This window comes from Aulonocara sp. 'chitande type north' Nkhata Bay, linkage group LG5 (assembly GCF_057382095.1).
Source record: "Aulonocara sp. 'chitande type north' Nkhata Bay isolate Kocher_YH1m ecotype deep benthic linkage group LG5, A_spYH_male_GT1.1, whole genome shotgun sequence".
Lineage (NCBI taxonomy): Eukaryota > Metazoa > Chordata > Actinopteri > Cichliformes > Cichlidae > Aulonocara > Aulonocara sp. 'chitande type north' Nkhata Bay.
The window spans coordinates 14604506-14620736 of record NC_141348.1 but is presented as its reverse complement, the minus strand read 5'-3'; the positions used below and the strand labels follow the sequence as shown (position 1 = coordinate 14620736).

Genomic DNA, 16231 nt, shown 5'->3' with positions numbered 1-16231 from the left:
TGGTGCAATAATGCAGATTCTTGGAGGTGTGATGACAATTTGCCCTCTATTAAGCTCATATAATTATAGATACGGAAGGATATAAACATCTGACCCCATATATACGTAATAATAACACCGCAACAATAATTCCAAGCAGATGAAAGAATGAGAATAACCATATGCTGATTTAAAAACACACTGGCTGCTATTGTGAAACGGCATCTTGACTTGGTTTAAAGTGTCATCGGACTTTCCATTTTAAGAAAGGTGCAGCTTGATATAGAATAAGCTATATGCCAGTTTATCAATTTATGGACCGTAGATCAACGTCAGCAGAGTAACGGCACCATCTCCTGGAAGAAAGGAAGTAAAACTATATGACCATTCACGCCATGTGAAACCACTTTGCTGTCAAAGCGGTCTTCTTGCGTCCAAGTCATGTCACCCGTGAAATAGCTTTAAACAAACTAAGAAGAAGGTTGTGCACGTTTGAACAGCAAACGTGATATAGTAATCCACGATTTAAAAATAAGATAATTACTGAGAACATAACACACAATAACACAAAACAACAGATTCATGAATGACACAGATGATAAACCATGTAGTAATAATCAGTTTGTCCTACTGGTAGGTAGAAATCCTGGAGTAAATCACAGTCTTCTGATTTTGAAAATAAAATAAAAAGAACACTGAAATTGAATATACCTGACAGATTTAAGCATACATCCATACAGTGATTTTTTGCGTAAATTTCACGCACGTGTTTGTCCTTCACATCACGGACAATGAGCCGATCATGGATGTCCACAAGGTCCTACTGTGAAGCAGCACACACATATAAAAGTGAGCATGGATTCTTAGTTTTTCAAAAAAGCTCTGTGCCATAGGCTGTGCGCTTTGATTGGCGTTCAGCTTTAGTATAGGATCTAGTTAAATTTCAGACTTAGACACGTTCACAAAAGATACAGTATTTTTCGTACACGTGTTAATATTCAACTGCTATTGAAATAGGTTATTGAACGTTAAATACTTATTCATTTAGGCCTATTTATTTAATGAAACATCCAGTAATATGGAACAATAGCAAGGGATGTTAAGATGCGTTAACCTCCCTTATCATTTTAGCAAACCAATAGGTGGAGACATAACACCAATATTTTTCCAGTTCTTTCCGCTTATGAAAAAAATACCTTATTCCCGTGCAAAACATGTTTTTTTGCCGCAAAAGGTCAAATTTTAGTGTTATTACTTCACAATATCGACTAAAAATCTCTCCCTTTATTTAGTCATGCAGCAAAATACAAAAAGTTACGTTGGTGTAATTTGTATAGAAGTGATTTACAAAGCTGACCGAACAACAAACGTAAACGTTACATTAAAAAATTATTATTATTATTATTTTTTTAAATGAGGGGAATTATCTTAACAAAAATGTTTCATCTTTGACTAAACTCAAATCAAAACGACAAGCTCCCTCCTGGCCTCTGATTGGTGATCTGCTCCTGGTGGGCGGGGATATGGGCGGGTCTGTTATTGAGCTATCGGTTGAATATTTGAAATCCAAAACAACAGTCGCATTGAGGTGCGTTGTAGCATTTATAGGCTTATTTTGAATATATGTACCCAGCTGAAACTCCATAATGATCTTCGAGTCAAACTGAGAAAGCGCAGGTAAGGTCGCTGCAGAGCTGCTCTCACAGGCTGCTAACGTTGACGGGAAATAGATAACCTACATTTGAATTGTTGTCATAAAGCTACATTTCGTTCGCTTGTTATTGCGTTGGACTGATAGGCACTGCTGGCCGTCTAAGGTCTTTTGATTTGATACGATATAATCTTCTGGTATTGTAAATGAGGACGCCGAGTGAGCAAAAGACATGAAACAATATACAACAAATGCATCTGATAATGAATTCAGGCAACGAGAAGAGATGAAAATATGATTCAATGATATAATATCTGCAGTGTTTTAATTTTGATGCATTTATACAAAAATAAGAGATAAATCTTTATGAATTAAGTGCCGTAGCTTCCCACTGGTCAGATGTTTGATGAAAAGAGCCCCTCCCCCATGTATCTAGAAACAGATGGTCACTAACAATGAAATTCTTGGGGAGTGGGCATTCTTATTCAAACCAGCAAACTACTAAACATTTCATTGGGCATCCCAGTCAGCTGACCTGAGACTGCTTGAATATGTTAAAAGTAATATGGGATCTCATGGCATCACCCACTCCCAAACAGTAAGGGGGGGATCAAGGGCTGTGTTGAATTAAATCAGGAAGTAATGATATTTTATTCTTTTTGATTTTTTCTCTTGCCCACAGCAGCTGAAGAGCATTGTAACACCCGAGCACCGTGCAGATCAAAGAAGAGCAACTACAACAGATATGTTCAGAACAATCGCGCATATGCTTTTTGGAAGAGAGGAGGAGACCCCCGAAGATGTCAAGGCTGGAGACACGATGGAGGAAGGGTGGCATGTTGTCACTCACCAAGGTCAGTCATGCAGCGTCTGTCAGTAATATAACATATTAAAACAGTGACATATTTTACATCATTCCAACAGGCTAACACAAAAATGGTCAAACAAAGTTAAACAAGATATTAAACTTCTTTCATGTATGTTTATGTATGTGTGTTTGTGTGTGTGTGTGTGTGTGAGAACTGCGATTCAGTAGGTCATCTGTTAGTTATTTAGTCCGTGAACTGCACACCTTGATATTGAGTGTTTGTTTTTACACGCGAGTACAGTGCTTAGGCTGGGGCATATCATACCGTTCACGGTAATACCGGTATAATGATGGGCAACGACAAGAAAATGAAATATCGCGATAGAAGATGGGTAAAATGCACATGCTCACTGCCTCTGTTTACATACGCACATGGCAGAAAAAGCATGGCGGCGACGGAGAATGAGAAGGGCGAAAGCGAATCGTTGAATGAAACGGATGAACCAGAAATGGTTTGTAAAAATGCTGCAACTTCAGTGGTGTGGAACTGGTTTGGCTTTCGTCCGTCAGATACACAACAAAGCACTATTTTTGGTAGAGCATGCTAAATACGGCACACTTAAAATCAGTCCTTTGATTTTTCTGAAAATCGACAGTGCCCCTTATAATCCCGTGTGCAATGTTTCCTCTAATTTTTCATGTGTCTGAGCAAACACACAAACTCCCTTGGACCACTGTGAGCGACAGCAGACGTGTGCACTGTGGTCACGCCAGCATCGAATCCATCCAAGTTACATGTTTATTAAAATAATCAAATTACAGCATTTATGTTAGACTACTGCTTTAGCCCACATACAATGAAAATTAAAAAAAAATCTTGTTCATGACCTGTGTCGTATGTTAAGTTATTATAAAAAATAACTTGAACTCCAATTTTGAAAACACAACTTTTTTTTTTTTTTTTTTAAATAAAGCTCTGACTTGTATTACGAGTCTGTGGTCTGTGAGAGAGTCTGTAACTCTCTGTCTGCAAAATACAGAATATAATGACCGATGTTGGGCAATTAATTATATAGTTACTTCTTCAAAAAAGTAACTGAGTTTTGCAAACAACAAAGTTTTTTGCAGCTGTTTACCTACAAATGCAGCCAAGGCAGTTTTTAAATAAACATTTTAAACTATTTACAGAACAATCAGCTGTTCTGCCGATCAACACGATTTAAAAACTGGTATAAAGTCCACACTTTTTCCGTCAATTGTTCCGTCTGTCCTGCTCACATCTCCAATGGTTGTACACGTTGTCATTAACGTGGCTTCACTCCACATCCGCCGCTTTGCTAGCTAAAACACCGGTGTCAGCACATAAGGACGCTGTCATAGCCTGTCGACGACGCTGATTAGCTGCGTATATACGAATGTGAATCGCATCATTGGCTGGACTATGGGATAAGGTGGCATCGTTCTAATCCCATACGGGAGCAGCCAGTCACTTACTGACTAACACTGCAAAACAGAATTGTTAAAGTATTAATTTTAATTTCAATTCAGGCTAGATTTTTTTTTTGTGTGTGCAGCGCAGATTTTCTGTGCGCAGAGATGGTGCCAGCAGTGCGCAATTGCGCACGCGCACAGCTTAGAGGGAACATTTCCACTGGAAATGCCTTTTGGTTAAACTGTCAGCAAGGAATTTGCATTTGCACTGTTAAATTTTTATACAACTTTATGCACATAAAAACAGCTGTTTGTTTAATTGTAAATAGATTGATGTTTTTTTCCCTAATAAAGTTGTGGAGATGTAAAGTATTTTGTCTAGTGTCAATTATATCGTCAGTTATATCGTCATCGCAAATTTTCAAATGTATATCGTGATAAATATTTTTGGTCATATCGCCCTGCTCTTATGCTTAGCATACACTGGGTTATTACCCAGTCTTATAACTGAGGTCAACTTCTGTCTTCACAGAGGCAGGTTCAGCAGAAAACCAGGATGCAATGTTGACTGACAGCCAACCATCCAGCTCTGTTCCTCAAGGAACAGACATGGAAACTGACTGGTGAGGTCATCGCATGCTTTTGTTTTTTTGTTTCTGTATTATATTTAAAGTTAAAATACTTTAATAAATGGACCTATTACGCTAATCTCTAGCTCCATAATTATATTCATTGACTTTAGTAAAGTAAAGATGATTCACAATTCAAAGTAATCCTTTATTTATCCTATACTGGGTCTGATGCAGCCCCTTTACACCCTCTTTTTAAGACATCTTTGCTCTGATTGGCTGCCTCGTGTAAACAAAGTTTTGAATAGTCTGTAGGTGGGGTATCTGTGCTGATAGCCAGAGTTTTAATGAGTCTGAGATGACCGTATTATGAATATCACTGAAAAACAGAGATTCAGAGGAAACTGAAAGAAGTCCAGTCCATTTTTTTATAAAGCACGTTTAAAACAACAAAGATGACCAAAGTGGTGCACATGAAACAGGACAATACAGCATACACGCCCACACACATTAGTAAAGATATCCGAAGAATCACAAAAATAAAAAAGCCTAAATACCTAAGCTCTCACTCTGGTTTGAAAGCCAAAGAATAAAAATGAGAAAGCTCAATCCCCAACCCAGCTACATCAGCAGATCTCAGTGACCTTAAGGCAGGGTTGTCGAACTCCAGGCCTCGAGGGCCGGTGTCCTGCAGGTTTTAGATCTCACCCTGGGTCAACACACCTGAATCCGATGATTAGCTCATTACCAGGCCTCTGGAAAACTTCAAGGCATGTTGAGGAGGTAATTTAGCCATTTAAATTAGCTGTGTTGGATCAAGGACACGTCTAAAACCTGCAGGACACCGGCCCTCGAGGCTTGGAGTTCGACACCTGTGCCTTAGGGGATCATAAGGTGTTAAGAGATCAGCAAAATATAATGATGCCAACTTATTAAGGGATTCAAAACATATGATAAAATCTAAAAGCAAGCATTTAAATTAGTAGTGTTTTAAACTGGCGGTGTTTAATGTGAGCATCTACCACTGTAACAGTGTTTTTTTTAATATATGTTATATGCAGACAATAAGGAAAAGCGTTATTGTCCGTTTATTGGATTTATTTTATGTGTCTGGCCAGCGTTGCAGATGCCGAGCCCACAGCACAAAGCGGGAGTACTGGGACCAGCGCTCAGTCCGTGTTCAGCTCTTTGTCCAAGCCCAAAGCTATAGCCAAGATGACACAGGCTAAGGTTTTGGCAGAGCGGCATCATGTGTCCCGCAACGCTATTCAACGCCAGAACCGTGTTCGCCAAGGAGTCCAACACCACTCCTACCACCTCCAACAGCCAGGCTGTCGCAGCCTCAGCCACTGAATCTCTTCACTACAGATTGCCAGACTCACACAAAAAGCTAAAGCAACTGAAGACAGACAAAAAATAAAAACAAAACAAAAACACTTGTAGGCTTTTCCACGTTTCTGCAAATTAAGCTAAACATTTAATCTTTATGTGCCAACACTAGTTAACTGTTACCAGGCAGCTACATTAGCATTTGAACTTGTACTGTATCTGAATTTGAAATGAAGAATTCACCTCATAAAATGAGATACGCTAGGTTTCTTTTTTTGTGTATGTGCACAGGTAAATTTATACAGTGTTGGACCAAGTGCTATGCTATGTTTGACACCATGCACTTCCCTGTATGTTGTTGGTTCAGAACCTTTTTTTGATACATCAATAAAAGTATGATTTTGCAGCTTGTTTGTTTCTTTTGTTTATAGTGAAATTGCGATGTCCCACAGACAGTGAACTGCTCACTCTCTCACAGATGCAAACAGTTGATCTCATTAGTTTGGAGGAAATTGCACCTGCTGTGTTCTGCTCCTGCTGCAGGAGGAGTGCGCTCGGTGGGGAACTGGTGTAATCTGGAGGTTTACCGTGAAGTTCAGACCTTGTGATATGGCTAGGATGGAGGCGTCTTCTAAAACAAAACTTAACAAGCAGTCAACACTTGGTTACAAGAGTTTTGGTAGTTCAAATCAGCTGGCTGATGGCTCATCACCCAGTGACTTAACTTGTGACTTGACTAAAAATTATGGTGAGGAATTGGGAGGTAGAGTTCAAACACAAAGATATAGTACTAGTAAATAAGGCATCTTATTTAGATTTGGTTCAAATTTGCCTTGAAAACCCAACAAATTTCAACTCAGTTTAAAGTTGCTTTTTCCTCACTTGCTGCTGCCACAGATCCTTTCCATTTGAAACAGCTGGCACCTAATGGCACAAATTTGTTTGACCAAAGTCCATCCAATCAGGAGGCTGATGAGGACTGCTCCAGCAGAGGCACACCAATAACTGTCTACGCTCTGTCTACCATCTTTGCCATGCCAGTGTCAATTGCTTTGGTCCTGCAGATTTACCTGGGTGAAAGTTTGGTATGCAATGGTGTCTAAAATTTGCACGTCGAACCCCTGTCACATTATTTCTCGTCACGGCAGTTGTTTACAGGTCTTCCAACACGGGGAGTTGTTTTCGGATCACGAGCGCTGCACCGCACTCGCTCACAGAGTCCTTCGTGATGGTGGATCCAGTGTGGATGCTGCCATCGCCGGCGCCTTGTGTTTGGGAGTCGTTCATCCACACGTATCAGGTGTTGGTGGGTATGTGATTTGCTCATTGCTCAATGCTGATGCGACTTCTATTTATAAATACACACGAAAGTCCCTGACCTTTTTTGATTTCCTCACTGTAGAGGAGGAATCATGCTCGTTCATGACATACACAGGAATGAAACCAGGGTGATCAACTTTCTGGGATCTGCTCCTAAAGCATTCAGAAGGGAGGTGCTGCACAATGTTTCACAGGCCAAGGTAGTATAAAGGCTGGGGTGGAGGAATCCTGAAACATCTGCATTTTTTCATTTGCACCTATAATTTATTTTCAGGCAGGTCTGCAAGTAGGAGTGCCAGGCATGCTCAGGGGACTGCACCGTGCCCACACACTGTACGGAGGGTAAGAATATAGAAAAGTTCATTTTAATTAGGTGTTGTTTTTTTTTTGTCACACGTCATGCCATAAATCTGCTGCAGTCTGCCATGGGAGGATGTTGTCAGCAGAGCTGCAGCTGTAGCAAGAGAAGGTTTCAATGTGTCTCACAGTTTAGGTGAGACAAACTGCTGCTCTTTGTATTTTCTCTCCTCTCTTCCTTCACAATACAATAATAAATACAATAATTTTAACATCAGGATTTTTTTGGGTTTTTTTTTTTTTTTAAATCTCCTACAGCTGATGCTATATCAAAGGTGAGTGGTGAGCAGCAATCTCAAAGCTTCAATAATGCATTCATGCCACATGGAAGACCTCTGAGTGCTGGTTCATATGTGAGGTTGCCTCGCCTGGCAGGAGTCCTGGAGGCTGGTTTGTTGAATTTCTACCATGGCAACCTATCTCAAGAGATTGTAGATGAGGTGACTGATATACATATACAAACTGGCATGACTTTGTGAGTCAAATATGACATGTGTTTTAGTCCGGCATTGCCTTTCACTACAAAGGTACAAGCAAATGGAGGCGTACTGAGCAGAGAAGACATTGGTAACTACAGTGTGGATGTAGAGCTACCCATTGAAGCCCAGTACAATGATAAAGGTGACATTTTACACACCAGAATTGATAAAATTATCTTTATTTTCTTCACGTCTTCATCTGCAGTTTGTTATTCTTGCCTTAGAGTTTATAATTCAGGTTCCTCCTCCTCCATCTGCTGGTGCAGTGTTGCTATCAGCTCTCAACTTGTTAGAGGGACTCCATATCAGCAAGAGCAACGTAACAGAAACTCAAACACGCCTCTGGATCGCTGAGGTACTGGGGTGTGAATACCTCCGATATCTTTGTATATTATGACCTGTTGTAAATGGCAGTTCTCTTACATAGGTGTGCTTTGTTTGCTATCCATGAAGGCCCTGAAAACAGCTTTAGCTATGGCCAGTGGTTTGGGTGACCCTAATTATAACTCTTCGGTGACTGAGGCGCTCTCTGACATGCTGAGGTAAAACATGTTGCAGGATCATAATCACTGTTAGGGTTACAGCTAATGACTGTTTTCAGTAGTGGGTGTTTAGACTGTTTTGGTGAATGGTGAGTTAATAAAATATAAGAAAGCAGAAAAAATAATCCCACTATACCCAGAAACAACAGAGGTATTGTCCCAGTTGAGAAAGCACAAGTATATTAAGGGTTGAAGCATTACACCGGAGGTCTGAGTCACTAAAAGTCATACTTGAACACACCTCCAAACGCACTCTTATCCAACTTGGATAGTGTCAATCCTCACATGAAGAGTAGTTTTCCTTTTTGTTTTTAAAAAGTTCTGAGAGATTGAAGAAAAAGATTGAAGTCACTTTCATATGTCCTTGTTTTCTAAAGAAAAACAAATCTATTCAAAAAAACAAATTAAAAAATTGTCACAAACTATTAGGCTCTAAATCCACTCATCTTTGTTTAACTTTAAAAGCCCTTAGTTTATACTAATATCATTCTTTTGTGTCATAAAATCCAAAATCCACTACAAATTGATTTTTTTTTCTCTGTTCCTGCCACAGCAAGAGTCAGGCTGAAGTCTTCGGGCAGCAGCTGAATTACTCCCACACATCTCCATCTGAGTACCTCTCGCCTATCCACTCCACCCAAACAGAACTGGTGGCTGGACAGGTCATTGTCATGGGACAAGATAAGCTCATTGTGTCTGTTGCAAGGTGACTGGGTTACAGCCTACAGTGTGACTCTGATGATCAAACCAAGATATGTGTGGTATGCGCTTCTTGGAAATGTTACATGGTTTTGTTTTGTTTTTCCCCCTCTGCTTTTATCTTCATCCTCCTGCAGTTCCTTGAGCAGACCATTTGGGAGCAGACTCATAACTCAATCAGGCATCGTTCTTAACAGCCTCATCCTTGATTTTTCCTGGCCAAATACAAGCAGAGAACAACTTCAAACTAATCAGGTGCAACACCATCAAAAAATCTCAGGCTGTGAAATCAGTCAGGTATGAGGCACAGTTTTAGATATTACAATCGACTGTTACTCGCTTACAGGAAAACTGTGTCGAGCCAGGAAAGCGGCCCCTGTCGCTTCTCATGCCCATTATAGTGGTGCCGGCTTTGCATAAATGTGGGATCCACATGGCAGTAAGCACCTCTGGTGAACAAAATGCCCTGAGTGTGATCACCCAGGTTTGATCTCCTTACATTATGAAGAAAGTTGGCTTCACATTCAGTTTTGTAAAAATATTTGACGATAACACTGTTTCTATGCTTCAGATGCTGGTCAACGTATTATTCTTCCATACAGAGAAAAATGACAGTTTTTCCCTGACAGGGCTCCATCACCAGTTTGAACCAAATAAACTTCTTGTTCACTGTGAGTATCACTTTGCCTTCTGCAGTTGACCTTTTGCCTTTTTAACTAATAATAAATATATATGTATTTATTATTATTATTATTATTATTATTATTATTATTATTATTATTATTATTATTATTATAGTAACTTCCTGCTTTCTAATTTCCCTCCCCATCAGCTCATTATCAAGGAGAAAGTGGGCAGAGTTTCCATGCAAAGGCCCATGCAGTTCAAAGAGTGAGGACAGAGGAGTCTTATTAAGCCGCGGAGTGCCTCAGTTGACTGGTGGTTTAATACAGTGTTGTTTTTCTCCTCAACTTTATTCTTGAAATAAATATTCTCACAAGCATAGAGATGTCCTTGTACTTTATGATGTAAATTTATGAAAGTTCTCTGGTGATTACAATCAGCCAACAGGGGACAGCCAGCAACACAGATTACTTACTAATGAAAAAAGACAAAACTGAGTATTCATATTACATGTTCCAATTAAAGGAACGTGATTTAGTTGCTCATATAAAATTAACTGTCATTTAATGCCAGTTAAGAAAACATGTACATGCATGCAGAAGAAAATAATTTCTGTTATGTAAAACTGATGTACTTTCAAGATAGCTGCATCACGCTATGTAGAATGTGTGGTGGAGAAGGACACGTCACATGTATTCAGTCAGGGCAAACGTGCCACTGGGAGCAATGCAGTCTAACTCTTGGTTACTGTAAACATTTTCCCCAGTGTGTTGGTTACTTTTTTTTTTTATATAGCTACCAGAGTGTAATACATTGGTAATTAGATTAGGTGACTTCATGTATAAGAGGGAAAGTAATCCTCGATAAGCAGAAGGTTTGTGTTCAGACATCAGGTTGCAGCAGAGGCACTTCTTAATATCAAATCTACTGATGTGTATGAAACAAAAAGAGGGAGTCACATGTAATCTTCTGGTGGAGCAGGTGTTTTGTCATCATGGGTGTTTAGGTAGATCTTTCAAAGTTACATAACAGACGAGTGTCACGGCCCAGTGTTATTCACTCAGCATGTCAGTGCTTTTGATGTTGTGGCTGATTAGTCCGATTTAACCTCTGTCAATTATAAAATTGACAGATGCAAAATTCAGTATGTGACCCTGTTTTTTTTTTTTGTTTGTTTGTTTGTTTGTTTTTAGCAAACTGCACTCAGACCTTTCAGGAACTCTTGACCTGTGCAACCGCTGGCTGCTTTAAATTTCGTCTCTTAATGATCAGTCAAATTCAACGAAAGCTCCAAGTTGGACAGCAAATACTTCAATAAAGAAAAAAAAGATTCATATTAGCTTACAGTCAGCTGATCGCATCAATAGTTCTTAACTCTAAATCAGTCTGCAGTCAAATATTTGCCAGATTGAGAGATTTCATAGAGAGCACTTTTAGGGCGGAGAAGGCGAGCGCCGTCAGGTGGGCGTTGGCGGTCACATGCAGGCCAGCATTTAAATGCCTGTAGTTCAACCCTCCCACTCCACAGCAGAAGCCAAGAGGAAGTGATTCACCTCTGCTGGAGTCACTTGCTTTAAAAAAAAAAAAAAAAAAAAAGGGAAAAAAGAATAGTAATAAAAAAGCGCGATTAATTCATGCTCCAGCAGTGGATTAACCGGATACGAACAAGGCTTATTGTTCTTAATTCATGATCGCAGTAAGTCAGTTTTTGAAATTATTGTTTTAAACAATAAACCGAATCGTTAATGATTGTAAGTTGGGAATGCTTTTTGAGTAAGTTCAAAGATCAGGCTCGTTTGTTCATTTAGAGAGCTGGGGACGCCTATATTATATCCTGCTGTGAACCTAGGTTAACTTTCACAGGAGCTTAAAGGGAATCACGTCTGTAATATTTCACCTTATAAGTCAGGGTTTTATCCATGACAAAGCCTGCAAATAATCAGGCAATGTGCTTTATTTGAAAATGCGTCTAACTTGTGGTTCTAGCGAAGTATCCTCGATTATATCTATTGGGCTACATTGTTACAGCATTTCTATCGCATTTCTGCAGGTTACCTGCTTATATAAGCACAGTATCAGCTTTCAACCGGTCTGACAGACTGTAGTGGTGGGAATAAAGGGTTTCAATGGAGCCCAGAACTGTTTTAAGCGAGAAGTTTTTCATCGTCACTCGCGGGAAGTCGAGGAAAGGCTTCTGCCGAGGATGTATCGGGCGCATAGAGTCGGAGACGAAGCGTGGAGAGTTCGTGGGGCTCCTGTACGGCGGGAACAGCAACCCAGGGACCCCCAAGAACGGGGGCCTGGTGAAGATAGAGGACATGTACCCGCTGACCCGCCACCAGGCACAGCTCCTGCTCTTCATTTCCAGCGCAAGCAGACGCCTGGAGCTGCTCTGTAACCCGCAACTGTTCTCTGCCATCTGTGAGCTGTCTCAGGACGACCTGGTGGTGGTGAAGCACAAGAACGGACACCTTCCCGGTTTGGTGAAGAACTTGATGCAAATCGGACGGAAAGACAATAAAGACGACCTGTACATGCTTGCCTTTGAAGTGGAATTTGTGGTGAGTTCATTTTATAATCTATTTTTACATTTTGATTTGATGATTCAAGTTGTGAAAATCATGCAGTGCACGATCATCCAGATAACTGCACGTGCTCTTAAGTGCAACCTTAATGCTTTAAAATGCACCGAGATAAGGATGACTATATCGCTCTGAGTGATCAGTCATGACTGCAGCCAGATAATGTCACTGCAAATGTACAGATGCATCAAACTGTTTCTGTTCTGTATATAAGAATAACGTCAGAGTTCCTGTTTGCGTTTCAGTAACTGTTTTTCCTTGTTTCCTACACAGGACACCGATCATACTTTGTCATCCAAGAAACCTCCTCTGTCCCTTTTCAGTGCTGCAGACATCATCCAGGTGGTCCCATCTTACTCTGTCCCCCTCGGACTGCAGTGGAAAGATGCCATTTGTGGGGGTAAATGGATTATTAGCCTCACACACAAAGTTAACAAGTCGGTTTCAAAGCCATATGATGGCTCTCAGGCTTTATCAAAGTCCTTTTGTTTTGATAACAACACTACCACACTACAAACATGGTGCACCTCCTTCTTACTAAACAGCAAACTAAATTCTTGAAAACTGCTTCCCCAACCACAACCCTAACAATGCAAAGAAAGTGGTCCCACTACACAACTGGAAAAACTGGTTCTGTTGTTCTGGAATGCAGAACAGTAGAACTGCCACATGATCTGGCTTTCTTTTACCTTTGGTAGACTGTGCACTTGAAACTATCTACATACTTCAAATATAGATCTTTGTTAGCTGGATGACAATCTGATGAAGCAGCATGTGACAAGCCTAAAAAAAAAAGGAAAATGTCATATGACTTTCTAGGCATCGCATCCTCACCTCTACATATCGTGATATATGTCTGCAGGTTTAAACAGAAAGGCGGTGACACGCAACAGCTGCATTGCAAACATCGGATCTTGTGCACAGCCGGCGACAGAGAATCGCACCGAGCAGAGTTTGACTCAGAACCAGAGTCTGAGCTCAGTGCCTTTGGAGGTGGGATCCATGGTGGAGGTGGTTTCCAACTCAGGGATCACAGTGTACGGGGTCATCCGGTGGTTGGGTGTCCCTGGAGGAAAGACTGGTGAATGGGCTGGCATTGAACTGGTGCGTGACTAGAAATTTGTGCAGTTGCTTTCAGTGTGCTTTGGTGATCTGTCGTATTAATGTTATAAATCACTATTCCAGGACTACGACGTTAAGGGCTGCTCTGATGGGATGTATGGTGGTCAGCGGTTTTTCACTTGCAAGGAGAAAAGAGCTTTGTTTGTTCCCATCACAAAGTGCAGCCCCGATGGCAGGTTTCTAAGTGCCTCTACAGGAAAAGTGATCCTCAAATCCACTGACACCACTCCAGGTTCGACACCTTACCCAGTCTAAAACATGCATACACAAGAAATAAAAACTCGATATTATACACAAATTTACATTATTGGAACAGATTTTCCTTTTTTCCTGGCAGTTCTGTTCAAACTGTTTTGGTTCCTTATGTTTCTATTATATTATAGTTTTTATTGTACAAATGATTGCTCAAAATCCTTTAGTCTTACAAGACAAAAACGCAAAATGCGAGGTTTTCCAAAAAGAACTCTTGATCAGGGCGTGAGGATTAGGTAAAATTCATACTTAAAACTTTTGGGCAGCTTTTTAAAAATGTATTGTTTATCTGTAATTTATACCTGTGTTTCACACGGCTTGTAAATGGTGTAACGCACAGTGAAATAGTATAGAACCTTTTCCAGGTGATTCTCCTCCAAATATTCCCACACCTTTCTCTCTTTGGCAGGGTTTGGTGACAAGAAATTACGTTAGACTTGAGACAGTGCACACAGTGACACACTGCTTGTCATGTCTGACAGTCCTGTGAGCTTTCTGCTTTAAATAAGCCAATTAATCATTAATCATTCCCATCTAAAGCTGCCAGTAAAGTCACGAAGACTGTGTTAAAGTGTCATTTCATCGTAACATCTGCTTTTCTCACCTCTTTAGTTCCTCCATATGAAGACACGGACGAAGATGTGCCACCTATCCCTGAATCCGAGGCGCCATTTTTGTTAGTGGGAAAAATGAAAGGGATTCAGGGACACATTAACTCCTGTTACCTTGATGCCACACTCTTCAGGTAGAACACGCTCACCATCATTCCCCTGCAACAAACTCCGATTTGCTTAGCTTTATCTAAGCTAATCGTATCTAGAGGAGATCATGTACAACCACGTGAGCACGATACACTGTATTCAGATAAGTGCACAGCTGACAATAACGTGTGGTTCTCCTTCCTCAGTTTGTTCAGCTCATCTGTGACCCTGGATGGTATCTGCAAGAAGCCTGCTGACACAGACCAACCCATAACCTGCACCCTGAGAGCAATAGTGAACCGTTTACGCAGGTATAGACGCTGCCTTCAACACTGTTTATCTCATTTCTTTTATTATCATGTTGTTTGCACAACCAGGACGTAGTGGCTTTTTACATAGTATCAGCTGATAAACGAGTGTTGCTGTTTTCTGCCTTGATGACATGGTACATTCACATGTGTCTGTATGGTTAATGTGTTCTTACAAAGTGAATTCATGCAGTTGCTTTCTCATAGCTAATCTATTTATTTCAGACAAGGCTTCGTCCCTGCAGAGAGTGTGATGAATTTTCGGACTCATCTTGGCTGTGACACTTTTCGGACAGAGGAAAAAGGTACCTGCCCGTATCTTGAAATACATTATAATATAATAAAAAAAATCTGAGGGCTTTTTTTCAGATTTATTTATCTGTTCTTTTTTAAACTGCCTCTTGTCATTGTAGATCCAGAGGAGTTCATCACAGTCCTCTTTCAAAAGGTGCTTTGCACGGAGCCTCTGCTCAAACTCAGGTATGAACTTGAGCCGCCCAGGACTGGATATCTTACTCTATTTGACTGAGTATAGTTGAGTTACTGAATATGTGTTCCCCCGCAGATCGAAACGAGAAACGTCCCAGGGTGCCTACACCTTCCAGATCTTTCTGGAGAAGGAGCAGATGGGACAGATACCCACGGTCCAACAGCTGATGGACACATCCTGCCTGTCAGGTGACCTTAAATTTGAAACGGTGAGTCCTTCTCTTACTAGAAGCGAGAGTGTGTTTAACAAGTTTTCCTCTGTACAGTCATTAATACTTTTCTTATGTCCTTCAGATGCCGTCCTGTCTAATAGTTCAGATGCCGAGGTTTGGAAACAAATACAAGATGTTTTCTCACATTATTCCCTCCTTGAAGCTGGACATCACAGATCTCCTATACAACTGTGAGGAGCAGTAATAAGCAGCACTTTCTTAAAAATTGCATTAAAGGAATCCTTAATAATGCTCAGGATCATCTGCTTTGTCCAACAGCTCCGAGGGAGTGCTTTGTCTGTGGGCGTTTGGCAGAGTACGAGTGTCTTCAGTGTCTGCCAGATCGCAAACTGCAGCCAGGGAGAATCAAACAGTACTGTACCACCTGTAATGCACAGGTAAAACTAGTGGCTGCTTTAGATGTCAGGTGCAAATTCATGAACCAAACCTTTTGTATGAAGCTCTCTATGTCAATTTTTCTTTAAGATACACAACCATCCCTCACGACAAGGCCACTCTCCCAGTGCTCTAGCAGTACCAGTAGAAGTTCCCACCGATACTCCTGTTCCCAGGCACACAATGGAGCTGTTTGCTGTACTCTGCATTCAAACCAGCCACTACGTGTCCTTTGTCAAATACGGCTCTGACGCTCACTCCTGGATCTTCTTTGACAGCATGGCAGACAGATGTGGTGAGAAAGATTTTTGTTTGTGTTTATTCTGAGTTTTTTCTGATGTTCGTGCAAACACTGAGTTGATTTTTTTGTTCCTTTTCTTT

At 40.6% G+C, this 16231-nt stretch overlaps 3 protein-coding genes across 5 annotated transcripts in view; all 3 read left to right on the top strand.

Annotated features, from left to right (window-relative positions):
- The first annotated feature begins 1516 nt into the window (after window positions 1-1516).
- On the top strand, window positions 1517-6174 carry tp53inp2a (tumor protein p53 inducible nuclear protein 2a). 2 transcript variants are annotated; one of them, XM_086294167.1, is made up of 4 exons: window positions 1517-1656; window positions 2316-2484; window positions 4402-4492; window positions 5557-6174. In XM_086294167.1, the coding sequence occupies exons 2-4, from the start codon at window positions 2376-2378 to the stop codon at window positions 5789-5791; spliced, it is 435 nt and encodes a 144-aa protein (XP_086150293.1). In that variant the 5' UTR covers window positions 1517-1656; window positions 2316-2375; the 3' UTR covers window positions 5792-6174. The 2 variants fall into 2 exon arrangements, with proteins under 2 accessions (XP_086150293.1, XP_086150292.1); XM_086294166.1 differs by having other exon boundaries at window positions 2313-2484.
- Window positions 6175-6289: 115 nt separating this feature from the next.
- Window positions 6290-10161, top strand: LOC147330015 (glutathione hydrolase 7-like). Its single transcript, XM_086294165.1, has 15 exons — window positions 6290-6515; window positions 6665-6852; window positions 6926-7077; window positions 7170-7287; window positions 7362-7429; window positions 7507-7580; window positions 7703-7884; window positions 7972-8065; window positions 8148-8278; window positions 8377-8465; window positions 9019-9171; window positions 9302-9419; window positions 9511-9648; window positions 9736-9835; window positions 9997-10161. Exons 1-15 carry the CDS (start codon window positions 6377-6379, stop codon window positions 10077-10079), a joined length of 1827 nt encoding a protein of 608 aa, XP_086150291.1. The 5' UTR covers window positions 6290-6376; the 3' UTR covers window positions 10080-10161.
- A 999-nt stretch (window positions 10162-11160) lies between these two features.
- The window catches only part of cyld2 (cylindromatosis (turban tumor syndrome) 2), a 6298-nt gene continuing 1227 nt past the window's right edge, over window positions 11161-16231 (top strand). The window contains exons 1-13 of one of the 2 annotated variants that reach the window (XM_086291526.1): window positions 11162-11484; window positions 11839-12349; window positions 12644-12770; window positions 13233-13474; window positions 13556-13724; window positions 14357-14489; window positions 14652-14756; window positions 14979-15058; window positions 15167-15233; window positions 15319-15451; window positions 15537-15645; window positions 15734-15852; window positions 15941-16145. In XM_086291526.1, the coding sequence (XP_086147652.1) occupies window positions 11915-12349; window positions 12644-12770; window positions 13233-13474; window positions 13556-13724; window positions 14357-14489; window positions 14652-14756; window positions 14979-15058; window positions 15167-15233; window positions 15319-15451; window positions 15537-15645; window positions 15734-15852; window positions 15941-16145 (1924 nt within the window). In that variant the 5' untranslated portion in view covers window positions 11162-11484; window positions 11839-11914. Of the gene's footprint in view, window positions 12350-12643; window positions 12771-13232; window positions 13475-13555; window positions 13725-14356; window positions 14490-14651; window positions 14757-14978; window positions 15059-15166; window positions 15234-15318; window positions 15452-15536; window positions 15646-15733; window positions 15853-15940; window positions 16146-16231 lie in introns of both variants that reach the window. The other variant, XM_086291527.1, reaches the window with a different exon arrangement.